General features: G+C 60.7%; 1 protein-coding gene across 1 annotated transcript; it reads right to left on the minus strand.

Moving 5' to 3' along the window:
• Positions 1-5,802: 5,802 nt before the first annotated feature.
• On the minus strand, positions 5,803-10,880 carry JRK (Jrk helix-turn-helix protein). The gene is made up of 2 exons (XM_027078010.1): positions 10,802-10,880; positions 5,803-7,869 (listed from the first exon to the last, which is right to left on the minus strand). The coding sequence occupies exon 2, from the start codon at positions 7,507-7,509 to the stop codon at positions 5,923-5,925; it is 1,587 nt and encodes a 528-aa protein (XP_026933811.1). The 5' UTR covers positions 7,510-7,869; positions 10,802-10,880; the 3' UTR covers positions 5,803-5,922.
• Positions 10,881-10,930: the final 50 nt, after the last annotated feature.

Here is a 10,930-nt window from a genome sequence, read left to right on the forward strand (position 1 = left end):
TTTTTTTTTTTTTTTTTTTTTTGCTGTACGCGGGCCTCTCACTGTTGTGGCCTCTCCCGTTGCAGAGCACGGGCTCCGGACGTGCAGGCTCAGTGGCCATGGCTCACGGGCCCAGCCGCTCCGCGGCATGTGGGATCCTCCCGGACCGGGGCACGAACCCGTGTCCCCTGCATCGGCAGGCGGACTCCCAACCACTGCGCCACCAGGGAAGCCCAATTATTTTTGCCTGATTGTTTCTTGCCTTTTTTTTTTTTTTTGCGGTAGCGATGGGCTTTTTGTGCCTGCGCACGTGTAAGAGGGATGTGGCCATTCCCCCACTGAGCCTGGGGTATCCAGCCCACCCTTCCGGCACTGCCCAAGAATCCCCTCCTGCCCAAAGTCCACAGCGGTGGCCACACTGACCGGGCGTCACACAGCAGGAAGTCTGCGGTCTGGGGCAGGCCTCAGGACCCCTCCGTGAAATGGGGCCGTCACAGGGACAGGCCCCACGTCCACCCACGAAGGCCTGTGCCCCCCGTAGGCCCGGTTGGGTAGGAGAGGCGGCAGGCAGCAGCGGTGGCTCGGGAGGGCTGAGGTCCCAGCGGCACGACCTCCAACCACGACGGAGGACCAGGCTGCTACTCCCGCCTCGGTCTTCCTTTCTGGGCAGTGGGTGAGACTGTCCCACGTGGCTCTGAGACCATCCATCTTCTTCGTTCTTTCCATCCTGTTCTTTGAATGGAATAATCTATCAATCTCGAGCGCTATCAAGATCGCTAATTCTTCTGTTAGTTCACATCTACTGTACAGCCCTTCCAGTGAATTTTTCATCTGTTGTACTTTTCAACTCTGGAATTTCCATGGTTTTGTTTTTTTTTTTAAGAGGAATGTTTTTTTTTTAATACTTGTATTAAGGTGTCGTCTGTCTATTCTTAATTAAGATAGCTGAGTTTCCTTTAAGATGGTCACAGAAGGGCTTCCCTGGTGGCGCAGTGGTTGGGAGTCCGCCTGCTGATGCAGGGGACACAGGTTCGTGCCCTGGTCCAGGAAGATCCCATATGCCGCAGAGCGGCTGGGCCCGTGAGCCATGGCCGCTGAGCCTGCGCGTCCAGAGCCTGCGCGTCCAGAGCCTGTGCTCCGCAACGGTAGAGGCCACAACAGTGAGAGGCCCGCGTACTGCAAAAAAATAAAAATAAGATGGTCACAGAAGCAGGGTGTGTTTGTTTTTTGACCACGCCCCGCAGCATGTGGGATCTTAGCTCCCCGACCAAGGATCGAACCCGTGCCCCCTGCAGTGGAAGCGTGGAGTCCTAACCACTGGACCGTCAGGGAAGTCCCTCCAGGTTTTTTAAAGTAACTTTTTGTTTATAATCTTTTTATAGATACTCTCTTCTTGATACCTTCCTTTCTTTTTTCCCCGTTTACTTCTTTAATCATGGTTTCCTTTTGTTCTCTGACCACATTTGTAAAGGCCAATTGGAAGTCTTTTCCTGTTAAATCCAACATCTCACTCCCTGAGGCAGTGTCCGTTGCCTGCTTTTTGGTAACAATATGGTATGTGGCCGTATTTTCCTGTTTCTTTGCATGTTCATAACGTTTGGTTGGAAACGGATCCTTTTAGGACATATATCTACCAGCTCCGGGTACTGGTCACCCCAAACTGGGACTTGTGATCTGTTTGCTTCATGTTTGGCTGGCTGGGTCACCTCAGTGCCTCCCCTGCAGCCCCTGACGGAGCCCCCATGCTCCTTCTCAGGGGTGCGGCCTCCAGCAGGCCCCCACTCCGCCCACCTCCCACCCCATGGCAGTGGTTTTGCCAAAGCTCTGTGTGGCCCCTGCCCACAGCCAGCTGTTAAGTTCCACTCACAGCTGGCCGGCTGCTCTGTTGTTTTTAACAACGCCCTGGGTGTACGCTGCTTCTCAGACCAATCCAGTCAAATTTGGCTCCTTTGAAGGAATCGATACTGAGCTCAGTGCTTGAGATTTTTTCCCTGACCCACAGACAGCCTACAGTTTAGCCTGCATCACCAGTACATCTATCAACCTCCTCCCACTGGCCTTTCTCCACGACGTCCGGTTTCTGAGAGCAGCCTCAGGCTTGCACTTCTCCACACTCTGCAGCAAACCAAGTCAGCTCCTTAGCAGAGGGGCCAGGAGCTCTGTCCCACGGTCCGCTCCTCCCCGGGAAGAACCTCTGCGCACAGTTCTGGGGCTGGGGGTGAGTGACAGCCCTGCTTCCGGAGCTGAGTGGTAGGTGGAAGGGGCAGCAATCCAGGCCTCCCGGGCCTGCCACGCAGGTGAAGCACCCTCACACACAACCTGGGCTCCCCTCAGCAACGTGCCCCGCGTCCTCACGGACACGGCGGCTGCAACCCGGGAAAGCAACTGCCGGACGGGGCGGCCGCCCCCGCAGCCCTTCTCGGGAGACCTGTGTTCCCTGGAAGCAGGACAGGGACTTTGTCTGACCACCCTCTGGCCTCAAGCTGAGCCCAATGCCCAGCACGCCGCAGGCGCTGAGCAACGCTACACGTGGATGAGCCCAATGCCCAGCACGCCGCAGGCGCTGAGCAACGCTACACGTGGATGAGACGGAAGCACGTTTACGAACCAAGAAAACCCACTGGCGCCGGCGCCTGCGGACGCCTCCCTCCTGGGGCTGCCCCGCGGGGCCTGTCTGCCCGAAGTGCTGCTGCCCCTGTGCCACAGCCTCCCAGGAACAGAAGCAGCGTGTGTCCCTGCCGCCGACCTCCATCCCTCCAGAAACATCTGGCTACGGTGGCCCCGAGCTGCCTCCAAAGGGCTCTGCCTTCCGACCTGGGTAATCCTGGCCCAAAAAGGTCCAAGCAGAGGCTGCAACTGCCTGCCTTCCTTTCTTCATTCATCTGCCCTCCACCCACCCACCCTCCAATCCCCCCTACCCCACCACCTGGCTCACCAGAGGTGTGAGTGCTACCACGTGGACACGCCCAGGGCAGGGCCTCAGCTGCCTCCCCCCGCAACCCCCCCCCCCCCCCCGCCCGCAGGAAACACTGGTGAGGCGGGGCAGTTCACCCCAGACCCCTACGCAGGCTCAGCCTTCCCCAACTGGAGGACCTCCAGGACCTCCCACACCGTGGGTCTAACCTGGGGCGCCTGCAGACCCCCCAGCACTGGGGAGCAGGCACTGCAGGCAGCGGATCCAAAGCAAAAGAGACTGTGAAGGACCACCGACCCACCCAGCCCCTGGCAGATGCCTGAATTCCATCTACAACCTGCGAGTCCAGCCTTTGCTCGGCCAGGCTCAGGCAAGGGGCAACCCCGGCGGAGGCTGCCTGTCCTGAGTCGGGGGCCCCAGGCCTCCCAGCAGACTCTGGTCTCCTCTCCCTGGATCCCGGCACTGCGGGCAGTGCCCAGGAACGGTCCCTTATCCACCACAGGCAGGGGTGGCACCTGCTGCCCGTCCAGCTCCGGGGACGCCCCGATTCCTCCCGCAGAGGGAAGGAGAGGCTGAGGACACGGTGCGGCCGCAGGCAGCTTCCTCCCAGCTCGGGGTCTGCCAAGTCGTTTTGACCACCGAGAAGGGGGAAGGTCAAGGTGGGCAAACAGACCGGAAGGGGCCCGCCGAGTCCCGACAGGGACGACTCCTGGGCTTATCCCAGGGCACCGGTGCTGCCTGCCTGGGGTGGGAGGAGTGTGCACCACTCCCGCTGTGCCTGAGCTCGCTGCCCCTGCAGGGTGAGCAGGGGGCCTGGAAGAGGCTCTGCCAGCAGGACGGAGACCCCACTGCCCCCGGGGGCTTCAGGAGAGGAGACAGAGGGGCCGATGCACGGGCAGATGAGGAGGCCTTCCCACTCGGCTCCGATTTCGCACCCAGTCCAGTGGGGCCCCCTAAGACTGTTTAGGAAAGATTCTGAGACCAGAACATTCTGACCCCTTGAGGCTCTCAGAAACTGGATGGTGAGTGAAGAGCAAAGCCCCAGGGGTGGGCACTCAGGGGCGGGGCAGAGGCGGGGGCACCCATGGGTAGCTGGGCGCCGCTGGGCTCCGGTCCTCCCCGGGCACGTGCACCTCACGCTGCACCTCAGTCTGCACCCCGAGAAACCTCGCACCGCCCAGGATCTCCAGCACTGAGGCCATGAGGAGGGGGCGTGCCGGCTCGTTAGGGGAGAGGGAAGCAGGCAGGGCCGAGTCCTGCCCCTGGAGAACAACGCAGCACAGGGGGCGTGTCTGGTCCTGGAAGGAGCACAGGCTCCCTCAGTGACGAGTGCTCATTGATTGGCCACAACACGGCCAGGACGGGGCAGGTTGTGACGGCAGGACAGGGGTCGCCTGGGGTCTACAGTCTGGTGGGGACAGAGCACCCACGGGGGGCCGTCCCCCCCCAGCACAGTCCCGCTACTCCAGAACCACTGGGCTGGGGTCGAGGGGCTGACAGTGGGGAGGGAGCTTCTCCGCGTGTCTGTCCATCTCCACGCTGCCGCCCCTGACATCTAACCCTGTCAACACCTCAAGCAGCTGCAATTCAACCGCACAGGGGACACACAGGAGTCCAAAAGTGGCACAGAAGTACATGGTGCACAGATGTCGCCCCAAACACGGGAAGGAAACCGATGTGACAACACAGCAGGAGGCAATCTGGCCCAAAGAATCAGCAACGACATTGTGAAAACGATCTGTGCTTGTTTCACAATCTTCATACCCGCATTTGAAGCAGGAAACGCACGGTCCACAGAGCAGCGCCGGGCCGGCCATGACTGCCACCGCACTAGAGCAGCGCCAGGCCGGCCGTGACTGCCACCGCACTGCTGGGAAAGATGTAGAAACACCAGAGAGCCGACTGCGAAGCAAGCCCTCAGCTCTCCTCGGCTCTCACGGAGGGCTCTCGGCACGCAACAAACACAGGAATGAAAACTACGTGCCGATTCAGCTACCCAAGAAGGGGATGCAACTGAAGGCGAAGCAGTGAAAAGAGCACAGAAAAGCTCACCCATTTCACGTACATTCGAAGAGGGCGACCACGGCCGATAAGGGGCTCTGTCCTACGGCTGTGCTGATGAGCGACATGGCAGAACGTGGGAATCAGCTGCAACACAGGAAACACAGCCGCGCCATCCCGCGACCGGCCTTTGCGAGACCACCAGCACAGCCAGCTTTCCACAGCTGAAAACAGGAGTTCAAATCCTGCTAGACAGCTCAGCTGCGAGCTTTACTGTTTTTGTTATATCGCCTAAGGCTAATTTCTGAACATCTGGTCAAAGTTTATTAATGCAGGGGCTGTAAAGGTGAAATTATGGGGGATGAGGCCTGTAGGTTGGACTCGGAGCCAAGATGCTCGACACACTGGCAGTGCCCTGTGGCCCCACGTTGGGGTGACGGGCCCAGCCGCCCGCTCCTGCTGGCTTTAACGGAGCACTTCTACCACATCAAGTAGGCGCGCAGCCTGCTGCATCTTGGGGTCTGAGCCTGAGAGGCGGGATGTGCTGGCAGCATGGAGAAACTCGTGCTGCTACGTGAGCTCACGACTGAAGGGGGACGTGTGGCCTGCAGAGCCACAGGCAGGGCCCACACCGACTCTTATTCTACTGAGTCCCGCCCTCAGTGAACTGCCCGACTCAGGGCCGGCCCCCAGACCAGCAGACTGAGTCCTGGAGAAGGGGAGCGGTGGGCCACAGGAAGTACCAGCCCAGTCAAGTGGCAGCGGGTACCGCCACTGGTCGGCTGAAGGCGGCTCTTCCCCACCTGGACAGAGAGACATCTCCACCCTCGGACACAGCAAGGCTCAGCCAGAAAACACGAGGCTGGCTTCCGGCCACCGGAGGCTCCGGTACGTTTTGGGTCTGGGTGGGCCCTTCAGGAAGACCCACTGGCACCCATGTGGCACGACAGGCCACACGGTAAAACCCGGACGGGGTGGGCCGTCCTGAGGGACGTGACCCCTGAGACCGCAGGTCGGGCCCCGCTGCCTCAGGCCTCACCCGCTGTGGACGAGCCGGGCAGAGGGGAGCGAGGCGGGGCGCCGCGAGGCCCAGCGTGCTCCCAGGGCGCCTCGAGCTTGACTGCGGCCCTGAGGGCCCTGCACCGCTGCGCCTGCTGCCGCCTGCCGAACACGGAGCGCAGCGCGCGCAGCTGGCCCACCTCCTGGGCCGAGAAGCAGGGCTGCCCCTCCGCAAAGCGCACCACGGCGTCGAAGGATGCAGCCGCCTGCTCCCAGGCCGCCTCGTCACCCACCCCCGCCTCGGCCAGCTCGGGACTCCCCGTGGCCGCGCTCCCAAGGCGGGCCGGGGCGCCTCCCCCGAGCCCGGGGATGTGCACGAAGGTCTGGTCGGGAGGCTTCGTCCTGAGGCGCTCGGGCTCCTCCTCTGAAGACGAGCCTTCGACGAGCGTGACCTCGGGCCACAGCTTCCTCCAGGCCCGGCTAAAGACGGCGCCCGGCACCGCGTTCCAGGCGCAGGCCACGTCAAGCACGGCGTCGTGCACGCTGCATCGGGGGGTGAAGGCCTGCAGCGTGCCGCGAGGGGTGACGAAGTTCCTCATGAAATCCCTGCGAATGCCCTGGTCCATGGGCTGGATCAGGGAGGTGACGCTGGCGGGCAGGAAGATGGTGAAAATGTTCTCCGAAACTAAGTCGGCCTCCCGCGGGTGGGCGCGGGAGCCGTCCAGCAGGAGGATGGCCTTGCTGTCTTCGGGCAGAGCCACGACTCGGAAGTGCTCCTTCACCGCGGGCACAAAGATGTGATGGAACCAGTCAGTAAAAATCTCCTTGTCCACCCACGCGTTACCTTGGGCCTTGTACGCGACAGGCAGGTGCTGGATGCCCTGGACCGCCTTGGGGCCGCCGCATTTCCCGACCACCAAGGGTTTGATCCTGTGGGAGCCCGTGGCGTTGGCGCACATGAGGACGCTCAGCCTGTCCTTGTTCTGCTTGGGGCCGGGCACCGCCCCGCCCTCCGGGCTGGGACTGGGCGAGCTGCGCCAGAAGAGGCCAGTCTCATCGGCGTTGTACACCTGCTCGGGGGACAGGCCGTGCTCGGCGGTTAAGCTCCGGAAGAAGCCACAGAACTGCTCTGCAGCCTGGTGGTCGGCCGCCTGTTTCTCGCTGGACGCGTCCAACTTCTTGATGCCGTGTCTGGCCTTAAAACGCCAGAGCCAGCCGCCAGAAAACACGCAGGGCTCGGTCAGCTGCATCTGCTCGTAGAAGTCCTTGGCCTTTTCAATGAGCATGGGGCCCGAGACGGGCACGCCCTCGGCGCGCTTCACCAGGAACCACTCGTACAGCACGCGGTCCAGGTGCTCAAGCTTGGGCGTGTGCAGCGTGCGCCGGTGCGCCAGGGCCTTGTCCGAGTCGGAGTTGGCGAAGAAGCGGAGCAGCTGGGCCTTGTGGGCCCTGATGTCGTACAGGGTGGACATGCCCACGTTGTACTCCTGCATCAGCGCCTTCCTGCTCTCCCCCTTCTCCAGGCGCCGGCAGATGTCCATCTTCTCCTTCAGGGTCAGCACCACCCTCTTGCGCTTCTCCCCCGGGGTCCTCCCGGCAGCCGGCTTGGAGGCCATGAGGAGGGGGCTCGTCCCGGCCGACAGGGGTCGCACCTGAGCCAGTACTGGAGGCCTTTCCAAGCCTCCCTCCCCTCCCACCTCCCTCGCCCACTGGCGTCCTGCTGATGCGGGCCGCCACGAGCCAAGGCCCCTTCTCGGCTCGGGCAGCTTCCCGGCCCTCTCTGCAGGGGGGACGAGTGTCAGCCGCCCGAGGCTTCCACGGTTGGAACCTCCAGCCTTCTCTGCAGGGACGGTGGCAGCTTCTCCCCTCAAACACGGACCGGAAGGTAAAGGGGCCCCGGGAGCTGGTTTCCGGCAAATCGAGATTTCACCGTCTGAGCCGTGGGTGCCTCTCTCACGCACATCGTGCTTTAGCAGCTGGAAAGCAAAAGGGGGAAGAAAGAAAAACGTTACGGAGCCCGTGCCTCGACCACCGTAGGCACATCCGCTACTTTCGACGTGCTGGGGAGCGGCAGGGGGCGGTGTCGTGGAGGCGATGAACACGCGAGCTGGCCGGCAGGTGGCGCAGGGAAGAGGCCTGCCCGGCGGAGGGGGGCTGCCTGGCGCGCTGGGCACACTGGCACTTCTCAGCTTCCACAGTGACCTCTGAGTCGCTCGCTACGGCTCCAAATTGAAAGTGGCTCTCTTGGAAGCAACCTGGCCTCCCGGGAAAACGCCAAGGGCGATGCCACTGGACGAAGCAAGGAAGCCATAGGCGCTGGGCGACCTCAGAGCCACGTCCCACCTCCAGAACCAACCTTCCCGCTGTAGCTGCTCTCGGCCCACCTGACCTATCCACCTTCACAAAGCCCTTGTTCTTTTGAGGGCGGCTAAGGCAGGGGATGGAGGTGCTGCAGGGGGCAGGGATTCCTCTAGACTTCCGGGGCTGAGGAACCTGCAAACCTCTTCTGAAACAAGGTCCCCTCAAACCCTCTCTTTGACAGCAGGCCCCAAACTGCTTCTAGAAAACCAGGCCTTGGTAGGCCTCGGGCTCCTCCCAGAGGGGCTGCCAGTCTCTCAGCTACTGGTCCCCACAGCGACATGCTCAGACGCCAAGGATGCCTCTGGACGCACAGTCACACGTGAGCGTGCAAACAACACTCACACGCACTCTCCCTCCCTTACACACACACAGGACACTGGAAAGGGCCAGTTCAGAGCAGGCTTCCTGAATACTCGTTGATCAAGAACACTCTATGAATAAATTACTAATTCATGCTGGAAACAAAAATATGAGAACTGTCTTTTGGCCCCGCTGGGAGCAGGGTGGTCTTCCTGCATCAGTTATGTAAACTTGTAAGGAGTAAACTTCGTGTTTAAGTTGACATACACGTCTTTGGTTAAAGCTAGTAAGAGAACATAAAGAAAAGTGCCTTATATAAACCCCACAGCTCTGGTCTAACTTGTCTTTCATCATCACCTACCTTTCATCCCCATAAAGATCTGGGTCATTACGGTCCCTTCCAGCTGGTCATGTCCATCCCTTTATGACGACTTCCCCAAACGCCCCCCACCCCTCCCTGCTCCGTGGAGCAGACATGTAGGACTTAGCAGATGGTCCTGGCTGACCTAGGCAGCCTGTGAGAATCACAGCCCTGTCACGTGTCACCTGGTAAATGCCAACTTCTTCCAGCCCCTGAGGAGTGAAGAGCTGTTATCCCCACACTGACCAGCCCTGGCTGGTCTGCTCGGGCCGTGTGGCGTGTCTGTCACGAGTCCTGTCTTCTCCCTCCCGGCCAGCTGTGTCCCCTGGCTTCCCTCTCACCCGGTCACCGAGGCAGCACCACAGGCAGCTGACAGCATCCGTCGCCAGGTCCCAGCGTGGAAAGGCAGCAACTCCCACCTCACCTCCCTCCCAAACCCTCACACTCGGCTCTGTCCAACTTCACGCCACGGGTGAGGCCACAGGACTACTCACGTGTGCAACATAAAATGGTAGCCCCTTGAGACCACAGCTCAACAGAAATGAAGTTTATTCAGATGTAGCAAGAGTCCCAAAGACAAATCCTAGGCATGTCAGCAGCCAGCCCAAGGTACGTCATTTAACCCTTCTGAGTCAGTCTCCTGGTCTGCAAAGTGCGGATGCCGAGCCTGCTGGGACCTATTTTCATCCTATTGGGTTGGCTATAAAGTTTGTTCAGGCTTTTCCATAAGATGCTAGGGAAAATCCCGAACGACCTTTTCAGCTAACGCAATATTTACTGGGGGACAGTGTGATTGTGCACTGCTTGGCCCTGTGGAGAGCAGAGGGAACTAAAGGCCATAATCCATCCTTAAGGAAACATTTAATATAAAACCACCATAAAAACCAGGAGGAAATAGGGGACCCCCGGTCACTTGCGAGGGACTGACTCCAAGCACAAAAGGCAGGAGGAAGGGCCAGCCGTGGCACCGGGAGGAGGCTCAGCGCCAGACACGGGCTCACTGTGGACGCTTCCTCACATCTGAGCCTGATACAAGGGAGATGGAAACACCGGTCCCGCTGGAGAGACAAAAACTTCCTTTAAAAGTGAAATTCAGATATTGCTTCTGAAACAATTTCTTAAACCAAAAGGAAACAACACGGCCAAAAAATTAAAACGGTTTGAAGCCTTGCCACTGATACCCTCTTGGGCCACAGGGGCAGAGTTGGGGCAGGAGAGAGAAGAGTGGGGCACCACCTGCATTCTACCCCTTCCTGTAGGCGGGGAGACGCTCTTCCTTAGAGGAGAGCTTGAGGAATTTAGGAGGAGGATGTGAGAAACCACGTTTCCTCGGCAGTAGCCAGTAGTGTGCAAGGGCGTGCGTGTGTGGGGAGCGGGGCGACTATCAGAAAAATACTCCGGACACAAGTGTTCCGGCCCGAGGAAGGGCTGGATTAAGTCTTGAGGGGCAAGAGGGTATGGGGAGGGGTCCTGGGTCAGGGGCGGACATGGGGGTGCGCACCCTGCAGAGAGGGGAGGCGGGCAGTTAGTTACCCACGCAGACCCCTCCTTCGTGGGCGCAGGTGCGGGGCCGTGGGCAGCCCGAAGCAGGGGGACGGCTCGGGTTAGGGGAGAGGCTTGTTTTGACAGAGTTTCTAACGCCGGAGGCCACGTTTGGGGCAGAAAGGCAAAAACCAAAAAGAAAAGAAAGCAGCCAGGTCTCAGGCCGGCTCCTTCCTGGCGAAGGGACCTCGAGGGCTGGTCCTTCCTCGGGGGGAAGCCCCGGCCAGGCTCGGAGGGAGGCTGCGGAGAGACCAGCTCGATTTCGGGGGCCCGGGGGAGGCTCCGCACCAGCAGCTCGGCCCCGGGCCCCGCCCGGCACCCCCGCAAGCCTGAACGCCACTCACCTGCGAAGCCTGAACGCCACTCACGTGCGGACCCCGAGCCGCCACCGCCGGCCGGAAGCGCCCCGCCCCCCGCCGGTCCGCGCCGCTCCGCCTTCCCCCAGACACTTCCGGGACGCTCTAGGCGGCCCG

The sequence above is a fragment of the Aethalodelphis obliquidens genome, unplaced genomic scaffold, assembly GCF_003676395.1.
Source record: "Aethalodelphis obliquidens isolate GAN/ISIS:26980383/991018 unplaced genomic scaffold, ASM367639v1 scaffold41, whole genome shotgun sequence".
In the NCBI taxonomy this organism is placed as follows: Eukaryota; Metazoa; Chordata; class Mammalia; order Artiodactyla; family Delphinidae; genus Aethalodelphis; species Aethalodelphis obliquidens.

What these genes read in the sequence shown, in the direction of transcription:
- JRK (XM_027078010.1), bottom strand. Translation starts at nt 7,509, where the DNA reads ATGGCCTCCAAGCCGGCTGCCGGGAGGACCCCGGGGGAGAAGCGCAAG.